General features: G+C 43.6%; 1 protein-coding gene across 8 annotated transcripts in view; it reads left to right on the top strand.

Moving 5' to 3' along the window:
- LOC115597678 (ryanodine receptor 3) overlaps positions 1-16,364 on the top strand; it is a 112,733-nt gene that overhangs the window by 54,977 nt on the left and 41,392 nt on the right. For all 8 annotated transcript variants that reach the window (XM_030443846.1, XM_030443848.1, XM_030443845.1 and 5 more), the window contains 17 exons: positions 145-228; positions 437-596; positions 2,270-2,417; positions 2,650-2,852; positions 3,451-3,625; positions 3,964-4,172; positions 4,261-4,460; positions 4,744-4,810; positions 4,895-5,055; positions 5,568-5,733; positions 6,478-6,564; positions 7,072-7,298; positions 7,430-8,237; positions 8,642-8,842; positions 10,542-10,644; positions 11,258-11,389; positions 15,961-16,234. In XM_030443846.1, coding sequence (XP_030299706.1) covers positions 145-228; positions 437-596; positions 2,270-2,417; positions 2,650-2,852; positions 3,451-3,625; positions 3,964-4,172; positions 4,261-4,460; positions 4,744-4,810; positions 4,895-5,055; positions 5,568-5,733; positions 6,478-6,564; positions 7,072-7,298; positions 7,430-8,237; positions 8,642-8,842; positions 10,542-10,644; positions 11,258-11,389; positions 15,961-16,234 — 3,405 coding nt within the window. The remainder of the gene's footprint in view (positions 1-144; positions 229-436; positions 597-2,269; positions 2,418-2,649; positions 2,853-3,450; positions 3,626-3,963; positions 4,173-4,260; positions 4,461-4,743; positions 4,811-4,894; positions 5,056-5,567; positions 5,734-6,477; positions 6,565-7,071; positions 7,299-7,429; positions 8,238-8,641; positions 8,843-10,541; positions 10,645-11,257; positions 11,390-15,960; positions 16,235-16,364) is intronic.

Raw genomic sequence — 16,364 nt, 5'->3', positions numbered from 1 at the left:
AACCCATCACTGCTCCATTTGAACACTCCCAACCCCTTCTATTGGTCCTGTTGGATCTACATGTACTGCCCAGGTGGTGGATTAGACACAATGTACAGGACAAGCTTCATTCATTTGCTCCCTTTATGTTGTTTTCTCCCACAGGACCCTGCTGGCATTGGGCTGTCGTGTGGTTCAGGTTAACCCAAATGCTGAAAGCTCCCTCAAAAAGGTCAAACTCCCGAAGAAGTAAGTGTGCATGCTTGTATTTAGTGTATAAATCCCTTTAGAGGACACATATTCGTTTGAGACGAAGCTCAGTTTAGATTGTTTGTAATAAGTAATAGGAGACACAAAAAAGTTAATTTATATATTCACCATAGATGAAACATATAATATTTTAGGCATTTCTATAGTAAGAGCAATTCCCTATCTTTCACTGTCTTCCTTCCTGAAGCTACATGATGTCCAATGGTTATAAGCCGTCTCCTTTGGACCTGTCCGACATCAAACTGACTCCAGGTCAGGAGCTACTGGTGGACAAACTGGCGGAGAATGCACACAATGTGTGGGCCAAGGACCGCATAAAACAGGGATGGACCTACGGCATTCAGCAGGTACACTGGACGTTTTCATGTACTGCAAAACAGACTTTTATTTGGGTAAAAAAAACCAAAAAGGAACTCGCACTAACAAGGGTTAGAAGCGTGTGTGTTTTTCTTCTTCCCTCTGTTTCCAGCTTTGCCTCCTGTATTTTTTATGTGCTCAGTTTCTCCTTCATGCTTCATTAATTCACCTCTCATACAGTCTATACCTTACAAGTGCAAGTGTCAGATGGTTTGTTGGGCCTCACATTTCTCAGCTATACGTCATTATTCGATATGCAGCAAGATGTTCTGCACTGAAAGGGCAACAAGAACATACTGTGCAGAACGCGCCGATCTCTCCTCGTCTGTTGGACAAAGAAGTGCTAAAACTGAATACAGGGCTACTGTTGCTTTTGTTCGTCTGGCTTTTTGTTGAATTCGGGTACCGTTGCCATGAAATTGGATATAACACACTCTCCTGAAATCACAGATTCTCCACTGCTTTGCGGATTTTCTCCCACAATGTGATGCAGAATGTGTCAGTCCTGTGAAAATATGTATTTCAAGGCAACATGATGTTAATCTTGTAAAATCATCTTTTTTTAAAATCTGAGTGTAACCATTCATCCTTAAATAGAGATGACTAAGCAAATTTTAATAAACAACTCTCTTAGTCTCAATTACTGATTAAACTGAAATAACAAACTGAACTTAAAGGACAACACAGTTTCATACTGTTTTCCTTTTTTATATCTGGAAGACCCTGCCACCTTTCTAGCTTCAAACAGTGTTCTGGGGAACTTATTTTCCTCTGAGAGCAGCTTGTATATTCAGTTATGTAAGAGATGGTAGTTCTTAGTTTGTATTTGTACCTCATTATTAGTATAAAAGTGACAATATTTGAATTTCTTCTCCAAAACTACACGATGCCCTTTTTCTGAGTGAAGGTTTATGAATTTTACCCTATTTAGTGTGGAAAAACAAGGCTTTCTGTATGATAGCCGGACACATTAAAGGTCTGGAAAGAGGGAAGAGTTCTATAATCAGATATTGATTCAGAGTAAGCATCAACACGCGCCACGTTAGTGTTTTTCCATTTATCCCTGCTCTGCCCATTTAACTAGTGTAAACAACTGAAGTTACATCAGCCTGTTAGTTTGCATAAATAAACACTTGAGCATTCATATAATACATATACACATTATATCATATGTGAACTTTCTATTTCAACCTTCTAACCGTCAGTAATTGAAGGTACCTGTAAATGTTCACACTGTTTGGTTAGCATGTGACCAGGTAACCGAGTAGCGCTTTGGAAAAATGCCACGAGGTTTTCATTTCAGCCCTTCAGTGAAAGTGAAATCAGGGAAAGCTGCGATGAGAGACCAGACAAATGAGCCTGTGATCGCCATTGCCGGCACAAGATTTCAAATTAAGCTCCACAAATCTGCTTAAGTAGTATTAATATGATGCTTCCACGGTTGAGCCTCAGTGGGAGTGCAGCTATGGGAAATGACACAAGAAAAATAGAGGAAGTGATGGGCAGCAGTAGCCCAGTGGCAATAAATGGCCAATTAACTTCCCATTTAGGGGGATTGTCAGCACACTTGTGAGAAACACAACAGTTGGCCTCCCTTAAGCCGGCCTACATTTGATGAGAAAGTGCACACAATTTTCTCTGACTGCCTGTTTTCTCCCTGCAGGATCTGAAGAGCAAGCGTAACCCTCGTCTGGTCCCATATGTTCTGCTGGACGAGCGCACCAAGAAGTCAAACAGGGACAGCCTGCGGGAGGCTATCCGCACTCTGATTGGCTACGGATACAACATTGAGCCCTCGGACCAGGAAGGCGGTCAGTCTGACTCGTGAATGTATGCCTATCAAAATGCACAGGTGTTTAAGTTGTATAGCACAAATACAAATGGTGTTATGCTCTGATAACAATGACTTAATTATCCAGTCCAGATATAAATAAGTGTTAAATGATTGCTTTGACCTCACCCAGTGACTGTTTTGCAGTTCCATTACTGATTTCTTTATTTGTTCTACAACCTGACACTGTGCCTGCCCTTTCGGCCCAGTAGGACAGATTGTTGAGCGGATCAGCGTTGACAAGGTCCGCTTCTTCAGAGTAGAAAGGACGTATGCGGTGAAGACCGGGAAGTGGTACTTTGAATTCGAAGCTGTGACGGGAGGAGACATGAGAGTGGGCTGGGCCAGACCTGGCTGTAAACCAGATGTGGAGCTCGGCACAGACGAGCTTGCCTTTGTCTTCGATGGATACAGGGTGAGCTATATCCATCTCTAAATATGTGCGTTTTTTGACTCTATGTGGTGCAATATCGTTGAAATAAGTGTAATTTTCTTTATACTGTTGAGCCACTTCTTGTCCTTTTCCCTTTATTTGAATACTTGAAGTTCTTAAAAGAGATGAGACTTAAATTGAATTTATTGCAGGAAAAATTATTTACTTAAAGACTCAAATTGAGGTTAAATGACTCCCGGTGGATATTTTATATTGTTTATGAGCTGCAATTTATTTTCATTGTCAATTAATCTGATGATTATTTTCACGTCAAATCTATTAATTGTAAGCCTATAAAATGTTGAAAAGCACATTCAAACAGTCTTCACACCCAGTGCATTCAGTAACAGTAAACCCAAATACTTTCATTTACTATCAAGCAGGAAATCTTTTCATTTAAGAAGCTGGAGCCAGCAAATGTTTGACATTTTTGCTTGAAAAAAGACAGAAACGATAAATGGATTTCCATAATAGTTGGCTATTAATGTTCTATAAAATCTACTAATCGTGACAGCTTTATAGATAAGCTCCGATCTACTCCCAACTGTTGAGTTATATGCTTTTAATCTACTGTGTACAGGGTCACTGTTTAAACATGGGCAGCTGTTTGTTCGGGCGCTGCTGGCACGCCGGAGACGTGGTGGGCTGCATGATCAACATGGAGGACAAGTCCATGATCTTCACCCTAAATGGAGAGATCCTCATCACCACCAAGGGTTCAGAGCTCTGCTTCACTGACTTTGAAACTGAGGATGGTGAGGAAATGTCTCATTACAGAGCTGGCTGTAGAAAGTCGGCAGTGTTAGACTGATAAGGTGATTGTAGAAATACTTGTTGGTCATCTTTTTGATAAAGATATCACATGCAGAGCAAGGAGCATTAAGCGAGAAGGACCACACTGGGGATATAAGTGAAAAAAATAAGCGGCTCCCTGTAACGGAATCACCCTTATTTAATGTGACACTCGTAAATTGCCTTTTTGAAAAAGCTGGATTGTTTTTCGCTCCCTCTCCTGCTGTGTGTGTGTTCTTATTGTGTCCTCTCTCTGCTTCTCTTCCCTCTCCCTCCCCCGCTTCCTCCGGCTGTCCTCCAGGTTTTATTCCTGTGTGTAGTCTCGGTCTGGCCCAGGTGGGTCGCATGAATCTGGGAAAGGACGCCAGCACCTTCAAGTACTACACCATGTGCGGCCTTCAGGAGGGATTTGAACCCTTTGCCGTCAACATGAACCGAGAAGTCACCATGTGGTTCAGCAAGCGTCTGCCTACTTTTTACAACGTGCCAAAGGACCACAACCACATTGCAGTACGAATGAAATTAGTTACATATTTGTTGTAATATAATCAGAGGAGTTATGATCGAATGAATGCAAATGCTTTCCTTTATTCTGAAGGTCACCAGGATTGACGGCACCGTCGACAGCCCTCCATGTCTTAAAGTCACCCACAAGACGTTCGGCACCCAGAACAGCAACGGTGACATGGTGTTTTGTCGTCTCAGCATGCCTGTAGAGTTCCACTCCATCTTCAAATCCTGTCCGGTCGTAGACATGAACGGAGTCCACGAGGAGGACACCCTTAAAATCAAGCACAGGTACTCAGCTCCTGAGAATCGTGAAATTTACAGCATACTACTAGCAAGGTTACCAAAATGAGTTGTGAAAAAAACATTTCAGTTAACTGAAAAAAAAAGGAGATGATATAATAAATACATATAAATAGACTGTGAAAAGGAAAACTAACTGAGATACTATTATGTCCTGACAAAAATGGGATTAAAATGCTCAGGAAATGTCTTCAATTCTAATCTCTGTCAGTTTAAATCCCTCACCTGGTTTGCACTCGATGATAAACCTGTTGAGTGTGGTTTCCGACAGATATCCGTTGAGATCTGTGAGGCACAGCGATGAAAGCAGACGAGTGGACTACAGCAGCATCACTACGGTACTGGATGACTTTTTTTTTTTTAACCATTTGCTTGCAACACCTGTGGCGCAACTTGGCTAACTCTTTCATGTGTCCCTGCAGTACTACCACTCAGTGAGAGTATTCGCCGGTCAGGACCCTGCTGGCGTGTGGGTTGGATGGGTTACCCCCGACTACCATTACTATAGCAATAACTTCAACCTCAGTAAAAACCGAACAGTCACCGTAACCCTGGGTGACGAGCGAGGCCGAGTCCACGAGAGGTGAGGAGTGAAAACCCATTTTCCTTTTGCACTTAATTGTTTAAGAGAAATTATGACGTTGTTTTAGGCAGATTAACGTGCCTGTTTGTGTTTTTGTCAGCAACTATAACTCCTCCTGTGGGCACCAATAACTGGAAGATGCTGTATAAACAGATAATGATTTACACTAATCTTCACGGGGGAAGTTATTGTGCCATTAACACTCAAAAATGTCTTTTTAAATGCTTACAGCTACAGTATATTGTCTTTGCAAACTTTTGAGTTTGCAAAGACAATATAATGTAACTATAATGTCAGGACCCAAATGCAGTCAGATTGAAAACAAAAAGTGAGCTTTTAAAAGCTGATGTTCATAATCGAGAATAAAAGCACGCAACAAAACAATCAAAAACACTCCTTAAAGAAAACAAAGAGAACTACAAAAACCAAAAGTACTAACATGGGGTTCAAGTTTTTCTCAACCAAATTCTAAGTCAAGACAAGTTGAATGACTGATATTCTTACTCTGATAGCGTGAAGAGGAGCAACTGCTACATGGTGTGGGGTGGCGATGTGACGAACGCTGCTCACACCTCGAGTCGCAGCAACGTGGACCTGGAGATAGGCTGTCTGATAGACTTGGCCACCGGCCTGGTGACATTCACTGTCAATGGCAAGGAGATTACAACATCCTACCAGGTACTGAAACAGAAACTTTGCAGATCGCAAAGTATTGCTACAAAGTTGGTAGTGTATGCAAATGAACAATATTAAACTTCTCTCCATTCTGAGTGAGGGGTGTCTCATCAAACTCCATTCAAACTGTCTAAACTATAAACTATCAACTAAGATTCTGTTACTACATTACCTGTTTCTCACCTAAAATGTTTGGAGTGTTTTCAAACTTAGTAAGGACTTTCTGTATATTCAAGGTTACTACTTTTTGTGATTTTGCCTGTTGACCATTCATTTGTACCCTCTGCCATTTATTCAATAATGCATCGATCCACCTGTGAGCCATTACCTGTCTAACTGTCAGTCCACTCTTCCCTCCATCGGTCTGCGGTTTATCCTGTTGACCTTGAACTCAACTTCTCTCTTTGCATATTTCACTAAAGGCACCGTGACGTCAGCATTGTTGAATTTCAGACTTAGACTTTGCCTGTTCAGAGGAACTTAATCTTTAAGAACTTTAGGAAGGGTTTAATCTTCTTATGTTCTCCCTCACTGAAACTGTTAGAAGCATCACCCGGGCGCTGAGTCATCCCGCCAGCCGACACTCCCGGATGATCATGCACACGCGCGCACTTAAGTAGCGGCGTTTCATGATGCGTCATTAAGCTGCTTTCCAAGAGTCATGCTCTCTCGCTGCTCCTCAAGCCTTTGATGTTTACTTCCTGTTTTGGACCTGTTATTAACTCATCACTCCTTTCTCTGCTGCAGGTGGAACCAAACACCAAGCTCTTCCCTGCCGTGTTTGTACGACCCACCAGTCCCAACCTCTTCCAGTTCGAGCTGGCTAAAATAAAGGTAGAGTCCCCTATTTATTCCATTACAACACTTGCTTGGTGTTTGGTGGCTGTAATACCATGACAAATGTATAAGAAAGAAGCAGAACACACACAGTATTGGTTTAGGAGCTTAAAGGTTTACTTATTGTACCTCACACAGTGATGTAGCCCCCACACAAGATTATGCAGCAATCCCTCTAGCTAGGTCAATGAGAGTAATATTTTACCATGCCTACACCAGCGATACTAAGAGCTTAACCAAAAATGTGGGTGCTTGTCAGAGACTGTGTGACTAAGCAAGAAAGGTAGCACTGACACCATAAGCATGATAAATAACTCTGAGACAGATTGTGACTGGCTTCCTCCTTACAAAAATGACAGTGTCGTTTATTCACACCTTTCGAAATGACTTTCTGCACCAGAGCAGGAAGTAAGGTGTCTTGCTGGCACTTTAAATGCGTGTTTGGAGATGAAAACATGTGATCCTCCTTAAATCACCCCATCCACGTCTGGTTGCCTTGTCCAGAATTCCATGCCTCTGTCGTCAGCCATCTTTAAGAGTGAGCACAAGAACCCGGTGCCCCAGTGTCCACCCCGTCTAGACGTCCAGACCATCAATGCCGTTCTGTGGAGCCGCATGCCTAACACCTTCCTCAAGGTGGAAACAGCCAGGGTCAACGAGAGACACGGCTGGGTGGTGCAGTGTGTGGAGCCCCTGCAGATGTTGGCTGTACATATTCCTGAGGAGAACAGGTGCAAAATTAACGGAATGTTCAAATTTGAAGTGTTTTAAATTGAAACTGAAACTGAAACTCTAGAGCAATACTCAAGGTCAGAAACTAAACAGGGAATCTCTAACCAGCCTCTCTCTCTTCTTTTCGAAGGTGTATCGACATCATGGAGCTGTCCGAGCAGGAGGACTTGAGGATATTCCACTACCACACCCTGAAGCTCTACTGTGCCCTGTGTGCTCTAGGCAACACCCGCGTGGCCCATGCCCTCTGCAGCCACCTAGACCAGTCACAGCTCTTATACACCATCGACAATCAGTACCTCTCAGGCATGTTACGCGAGGGATTCTACAATGTCCTCATCAGCACCCACCTCGAGACAGCCAAGGAGGCGCGACTCATGATGAAAGACGAGTTCATCATCCCCGTCACAGCTGAGACACGGTCCATCCGCCTCTTCTCCGATGCTTCCAAAAGGCACCTCCCGCCAGGCGTGGGGCTTAGCACCTCTCTCAAACCCCGCCTCAACTTTGCCCCGCCCTGTTTCATCAGCACCAAAATGGGGCAACATCTGTACAGCCCCCAAATCCCACTGGATGCACTGAAGGAGAAATCCATAACAATGTTGACGGAGGCTGTTCAGGGCGGCGGGCACCACATCCGAGATCCAGTAGGAGGAGGTGTGGAGTACCAGTTTGTGCCAATCCTGAAACTCATTAGCACCTTGCTGACTATGGGTGTGCTAGGGAGCGAGGACGTTCATCAGATCCTACTGCTCATTGACCCGAATGTTTTCAGAGAGACACGTGAGGAGGGAGCCACGGGGGCCACAGACAAAGAAGGACTGACGGGGGCGGAGGAGAAGGCGGTGGAGGCGGGAGAGGAGGAGGCAGCCAAAGAGGCCAAACAGCCGCTGAAGGGACTCCTGGAAACGAGGCTGCCTGAGCCCGTCAAACGGCAGGTAACGGATGAGCACACGTGAACAGATGTGTCATCATCTTACATGTTTGTAAACCACTGAAGGTAATTCGGCAAAACATGTCAAATCAATGAACATCTTCATCTGCAAGTGCCAATTCAAAGCTAAAGACTAACACAGCTGTGCTCTCAATCACATGCTCCATAACTGCTCCATTGTTATAGTACCATTCAGAAGTCAGTCAAACATGAAATGGCTCTGTCCTGTATTGAACAAATGATCTCGTGGGTAGAAATGTCTCTTTAATAAGCTGGATTATATGCAAGCCATAAGGCGGCTTGTATGTATTCCTAACAGGCTGGCTCCTGACAGCTGCGTCTAGGTGTGCTGCGGTGATGTAATGCTGTTTTTCCTGTTGTCGTCTCCTCCCCCTGTCTGCTCCCCAGATGTGCGAACTGCTCCACTACTTCTGCGACTGCGAGCTGAAGCACCGCATCGAGGCCATCGTGTCCTTCTCCGACAACTTTGTCTCCAAGCTGCAGTTCAACCAGAAGTTCCGCTACAACGAGCTGATGCTGGCCCTCAACATGTCCGCCGCCGTCACCGCGAAGAAGACCAAAGAGTTCAGATCGCCCCCTCAAGAGCAGGTGAGATGGGGCCATAGGTAGGAAGTAGAAGCGGTCTGAAACAAAACACATCACATATACAAAAACATACGCTGAATAAATTTTTATGATGTATATATCATCATATATCATCATATTGAATACGTAAAAAAAAGCTAATTTTTATCTTTTGAATAGATATATATTATTTTTTATTTAGTTTATTTAGAGTTTATTTCTTTTTTTCATTTGTTTATTTTGGAAAGTGAATAATATCATCTCATTACGATGCAATGTTCTGCTGGGAAACGTTTGGTACTTGCGTTCATGTGGATGCCACCTGACGTGCACCACCCTTTCACGGCAGCTGCACTCCCAGATTGGCCAGCAGGACAGTGCACCCTGCCACACTGCGAAAAACTCCTCAGGAGTGGCAGGAGAAATATGACCACAAGTCTACAAATCCCCAAGATCCCAATCGAATCCGGCGAGTAAGGAAAAACCTCCCATGCAAAAATAAAAAAAACCTTAATCCGAGGAAAAAAAGAATAGACAGAATATATGCTACAAGAAAAATATACAAAATATACATTAAGTGAAGAATAAAGGCAAGGTCTTCCACGTCACCTGTTACTTCTTTAAATGTTGTGCTGACTGGTGTTTAAAAGGGCCGTGCACAGCTGCAGAGGTGCTTTCACTGGTTGTTGCTCGGGTTTAATGTGGGCAGGTGGCAGGTGTAACAAAGATAGCTGTAGAGTGAGGAACACCCTCACACACTCCTCAGAGAAGTGAAGTCCCCAGCGCAGGTGTACTGGAGGTGTGTAGGGCCCCTTAATTCTCCCTCACTGTTTGTTTGTTTGCAGTCATAAAACTGACTCTCCTTTGATTGAGAATACTTCTGGTCAAGTCTAGATCCGTGCTAACACCAACTTCCAGTGCAGCGGTGACATCTTTAACTCGTCAACATCACGACAACCTGCACCTCTGTTCATGTGATCCTGACAGCTCTCACATGTCTGCCATGTGACCTTAGTGATGCTTATGTGACATAAAGTTTCAGATCAGCCACAGGGGGGAGCATGCAGAACTATGCATCAGTTATATCTGATTAATCTTACAAGAAAGGGAAAAATGAATCTATAATATCTGAACAGCAGGAAACGCCTTTGGGCTCACTGCTTCAAATGATGCATGTAACTAGATAATTCAGGGTGAGATGTTATATAGTGTAACATACATGATGACACGTCATTTCTCTCCTCACCCACAGATTCCCCTTTTAGTTTTTTGTATCTTTGAATTTGCCCATTTCTGTTCCCAGTGAATAAGAGCCGGTCCTTGCTCAAAATTTCTCTGAAAGCACACAACAAAGCCTCGAGGCGAACTCATCCTTCTTGTCTGTGGTGTCATTGCGCCAGTGAGAGTGCACACACACACACACACACACACACACACACACACACACACACACACACACACACACACATACATACAGAATCCCATCAGGGTCACAGCTGGATATGGAGTCCAGTGCTTCACAGCTACTTTAATGACTTGTCATGGTGTCCTTCGGTGAGTGCAGAGCGAGAATTAGCCACTTACGTTGTTTTGGTTTTTTTTGACCCTGTGAACCCTGCGATGTGATCAAATGGTCAAATCGCTTTTGAAGGTAGAGTAAGGGAGGATTCACTGGACGTTGTTTATGTGTATTTGAGTGTCTGTGTTTGTGTTTGCGTCTTAGATCAACATGCTGCTGACCTTCAGCATGGGCGAGGACTGTCCGTGTCCAACTGACATCCAGGAGGAACTGTATGATTTTCACAACCAGCTGCAGCTCCACTGTGGTGAGATGTAGTTTTTTTATCTAGCTGCTTGTTGGTTTCATTATTGTTTTGAGGCTTGATACAATTATATTTAATTGCTCTGATAGATTTCAAAATAAGGCAGTGCGGATTAAAAACTGAAAAATAGACAGAATGGAATGGAATATCCAGAAAACATATACCGTCTTTGTCATCACTGTCTTGAGCTGCCATTGTGTCAACATCAGCTGAATCGTAGCAGCACTTTTTCCCACAAATGCTTTCTTTTTCCCTCTCTGCATCTGTCTCTGTCTCTCGGCAGCAGTGTTAAGGTTCAGCGCCTCTCGGATTGCACTGACATCTCGATGTTTTGATAAATAATTGAATTGCCCAACCATCTGTGGCACAACCGACCTAATGGCAGTTTCAGGCGTGCCACGCGGCGGCAACCTGCCGTGGCACCCTCCGTACGGAGAGCAATAACAAAATCGACATGAAATTGTAAAGAAATGTGACATTCTGTACATCCCGCTTCGCGCATTATACGCAGGGCATGTACGCTAACCCCACAGGAAGTCACGCTTGGTTGAGATATTGCTTTAATATGCTTTGCTGTCTGTGCACATAGGGATGTTTATCTGTTTGTGCCATGCAGGAATCCCTATGGAGGAAGACGAAGACGATCAAGATTCATCTATCAAAGCGCGCCTGCTGATGCTGGTGAACAAGATCAAAGGGCAGTCTCACAAAGCTGAGGAGCCCACAGAGAAGGAGCAAGCTGCACCATGTGAGGGTTTCACTTTTTTATAGTATCAGTCAACCACATTTGCCCTGCTGTAGCAGCAATGCCTGGGTCTGGACGATAAACTTATTTCTGAGCGTTGGCTCATATTCAGTTTTGAATCTGATCATGTAATTGTCACCACAGTAACACACACAAACAGTGCAAAATCGGTAAATTAAAGTTTTCCGACCGGGAAACTTTTTACTAGTATGATAAAAGGATTCTCAAGCAATTTGTTTTATTCTCATTCTGTACTGCAGCCACAACATTTGTCACCCTCCTGTAAAAGCAGAAGCTCTCACACCCGTTATCCATTTACGCCCCTCTACATTCTGCTTGTTTATGGCCTCTTTCACCTCTTTTTGAACGAGTCCTCTGTCTGTGCCACTCGCTCAGAAGGAGGGGAGAACATTAAAAGCAGGAGCTTCTGTATAGCAGCTCTAGCACCCTCACCCTCGCTTTCTACCTGCCTGCCGGCGTCATGTGGACTGAGTCACAGGGTGGCAGTCATTTCCATTTCAATTTCTTTTCAATTTCATTATGGTAATACGGGGGCTGGGTGCAGGAGGAGTGAAGAGCATCTTCCGTCAGCCACTCTGGGAGGCGAGCGAGGAGAGATGAGAGAAAGCACATCAGCGATAAAACCAAATCCTTCACCTGATTAAACCCGCAGACATTTACGCATGTGCACGGACACAGGGACAAAAACCATTTTATTCACGGGCACTCAATAACTGGTGTGCCACAGCAGAATAAATACAGAACAAGTTGTATCTAATTTTCCTTCTCGAGTACCGCTCCGTGCAAGGGACCACCAATCAAGTCGCTGATTGCAAATTATTTCTTACCTGGTAGAAAATACATTCTACTATGTTCTGTTGGCCTTCAATGTGGAAAGAAGTGTTATTTGAAACAGTGGCGCATTGTTTAATATTAGGGTCCTGTTTATTGGCGAATGTTTCCATTTATGGAGGCAATTTTTTTTCTTATTCGTGACCTTTCTTGAAAATGACCCTGTTCTGGCAATAAAACAAGACACGTGTGTCCGCCTTTAATTGCACAGATAGGGACTAACTAATGTGAAGCGCGGCATTTTCATTGCCTCTGAAAAACCCCTCTGAGAATCTGGCCATCATACGAGCCCCATCTATTCTCGAAAGCAATGCTGGCAACGAGAAGTGGCCAAATTGCGCATGGATAAATTTGGGCTGAAATATGTGTTGCTGACTGCAGACGCTTAAAGCCAATCTCTCCACTGGGATTTGGTGTGACCCTGAAGTGGAGCGTATGAGACCACCACATTGATCTCCCAGGAGCGAGGAAGGATGAAAATAGAAGAGTGTGTGTTTTCCCCTTAAAAGAGTGCTTTGGGTGGTGGTGTTGGTCATAGTTTCTGCAGGGTGTTGTGGAAGTAGTGATTGATTACACGGCTGGTTTGCGGTGGCAGCTGCAGTTCAGGAGCATCTACTTCTGTAACAGCTGGAGGCATCAGGAAAGGGAGGAAAGGAAGTGGAATTATGTAAAACCACTGCAGGCAAATTCTCTTATCTACTAAAAGTGTTTTTCTTTGTGATTAAGTACAATTTATGTTGGCAGTGAGTGTTAAAGCTTGACTTGGAAGCCACATTTGTGTTTTCTTGGTGGGGAAGGTTTAAATTTGTTCCTGTCAGTGGCTTTTGCATAGTAGATAAACACCCAGTGGTTATAAGATGAAGGCAGATGCTACTAGCGCACAGGTGTCTGTAGCAAAGCTTCACTATTTGCACCTACATCAACATTGTTTCCTGAACCTATCCGAGTAGTGTTGGTGTCTATGTGGACACCAATACAGCAGTGAATAACAATATTTACAACAAGGCTAAGTTTCTACTGACAAACCAGCTTTACTCAAATATTAAATGCTAACGTCAGCATGCTAACATGCTGCATCGCATTAACAGTTCATCCTCTGGGGAACATGAATGCCTGTACCAAATAATATGGCCTTTGTTAAGACATTTCACTCAAAACTGCAACTTTTACATTGCTAACTGAAAATCCTAGAGGTACTACATGAAAATCACCAAAGTCAGTAGCATTCATCCTCTGGGGACCATGAATGGGTGTACAAAATGACTTTGCAATCCACCAAACAGTTATTTAGTTATTTCAGGCTAGACCAAGTGGACCAACTTACATTGCCATCCCTAAAGCAATGCCTTTGATTAGCCCGTTAAACTTGTGTATGTTGCGCGTTCAGTCATATTGATAGCATGTATAGTTTGAAATCGCGTGTACATTAGGTGAGAAGTGTATGCGGCAGTTGGTGTATATTTTGAAAAACCCAGATAAAATCTCGTATATGAGGAGGTCTCGCCAGGAAAACGTTCAGAGTGAAGATGGCATGATATATTCAGTGCTGTTACTCAAAATATAACTTCTCCCCCCCATCACATCATCCTGCTCGGTGAGACCCTGAAGATACAATAGGCGCCGTCGTCTTAGCCGTTATTTCTTTGGAATGAAGTAAAAGGAGCGCCAAAGTCGTTTTCCTCCTCTGATGAATGGTCCATCCAGTAGCAGCATTTAATGCTCAGACGTGATGACTTGCCCAGAAGAAATGTGTGTGTATGAGCGCATGGGGATGGCGTGTGAACCCTCACACCATAAAACAAAAGCCACCGACTTTCATCAAAGTAGCACTAGCCGGGTCAGATTTGTTTGTTGCAGTGTAGTGAGGGAAAAAAGTGAGGGGGGCGGGTGTGTGTGTGTGTGTGTGTGTGTGTGCGGGTGCTACACAGACAGAGGGAACGGACAAGTGTGTGTGGTGGTGTGACAGAATGAGAGTCAGGTGTTGTGAGGCATCTTTGGCTGAGAGGAAGAAATGTTGCTTCTCATTTTGGAGCAGGCTGGCGCTTCTGCCCTTTCTCTGACACCCACGCAACTCTCGGCGGCGGCGGGATCAGTTACCGCTGACTGTGACATTCTGCCCGCTCCCCACCCATTAAAACAAAGCACACGCACACACACACACACACACACTCTTGCAGTGATTGACAGCCTGGTGTCAAATAGTCTTTGGAAAATCCAACAGATCCAATCAACCACACAGACACAGGGGTCCTAAAAAACAATCACCTAATTGCAGTACTTTTAAGGAAATCAATCGCGTATAAATGGCTCCATCTTTTATGGTTCTGAGTTGTTTGATTGATGTCGCTCTCTCCTTTGTGTGTTCATACCTCAGGAGCGGACGCCCAAATATACATGCACACCCTCACCCACACACCTTATTGATCCAATTTTAATGAAGCCTTGAGGGTAGCCAACATTCGAGCTGTCCAAACAAATGTCTCCGTTTGACCACAGCAGCAAAAATATTTTACTGTACAGAACTCTTAATACCTTATCCAATTTATGTGTTACATAACTGGGCTTCCTTTGCTCTATGCAGGAAACGTGCTTTCTGGTGAATGAGCTCGCAAAACTGTGTGTCCTCTCCCATAGAATAGGAGGAAATAGCTCCCTTCTTCACTTCTTTAAATGCCGGGGCTCGTAGCGCTGGCTGATACACATTAGCCTGAGACATGGGAAATACTTTGATGGAAGCCTTCTGCCTTTTTTTTTTCTGTCAAGGTCTTATTTATACCACTTTGCCAGTTTGTGAATGCAGCCTTTGAAATGCAGCTCCTTTTGTGTGCATTGGGAGCACCCAGTGAAGTGGAGGCTCTTTAAACATAAATCTAATAGAGCACTGTGTCGGATCTCTGTGTTAATGTGTGTAGAAGTATGGAGGGTTGTTGTGTCGTAGTGTTATTAGAAGGAAAGCTATGATACATTTTCTTCTTAATATGCAGTAAGGATTACAAGACATTGCAGCAACTGGAACAACTTCTTCTATGCTATTTTAAAGGCAAATATTATCTTACTGAGATGAGAAAAGGCCTGTATTGTTTTAACCAATGCTCCCTCTTGTAATTAACAATTCTGTAATAACACACAGCTCTAGTTTCTTTCTTATAATTACGGGTAATCAATTTTTAAGATTTCTAACAGTGGAATACTGATTTCCCTTGTGATATGTCGGTATCGTCACAGTCCCACGACGCTATTGCAGCATTTTTTTTATCATGATGTTGCAACCTTCGGTATATCGTTACATCCATATTAACAATAGTTCAAATTAGTGACCTATGAAAGGGCTAATTTCTATTAGATTATTATCAGTTCCTTTAGCTTTAGCTCAACTGAGCATTTTAGTGCCTTTCAGCTCATTGTTTTGGATTCATTACCAAAAAACGTCCCTGTTTTAGTTTACGATCACCATTTCCAGCAGCAGAACTGAGCCTTACTGAGTAAAAAACTTCTGATAAACATAATGTATGTCACCTGAACACAAAGAGTAGCTGGTGAACACAGTGGAACAGTTAGCAGTACGGAGGAGGAGTTGGTGGGGACCCAAACAGAGCTAAAAGGAGAGCTTTGCCAACACATTTAACAAAATGACTTTATAAGACTGCTTTTAAATGATGTTATTTTTAAGCATTGATCATTGTTTTGAGCTTATTAAGATCATGTGCTTATTTTCTTTTCAGCCAACCTGAAGGAACTCATATCTCAGACGATGGTCAGCTGGGCCCAGGAGTGTCACATCCAGGACCCAGAGCTAGTCCGCAAGATGTTCAGTCTACTGAGGAGGCAGTATGACAGCATCGGGGAGCTGCTGCGGGCCATGAGGAAGACTTACACCATCAGCGCTGCCTCGGTCCAGGACACCATCAACCTCCTGGCATCACTCGGTCAGATCAGGTCTCTGCTGTCTGTTCGTATGGGGAAAGAGGAGGAGAAGCTCATGATCGATGGACTTGGGTAGGTTGTGGGTGCCTCAGAGGATCTGTACTTATGTTAAATATGTTCGAGTAACATGTATTGTATGTAGGAACAATCGTGATCCTGGTCTTGCTAGTCACATTTTTTGTGAATTTAATTATCCTTAATG

The sequence above is a fragment of the Sparus aurata genome, chromosome 16, assembly GCF_900880675.1.
Source record: "Sparus aurata chromosome 16, fSpaAur1.1, whole genome shotgun sequence".
Taxonomy (NCBI): Eukaryota; Metazoa; Chordata; class Actinopteri; order Spariformes; family Sparidae; genus Sparus; species Sparus aurata.
The sequence above is the reverse complement of the archived record's forward strand: the minus strand, read 5'-3'. Positions and strand labels throughout refer to the sequence as shown.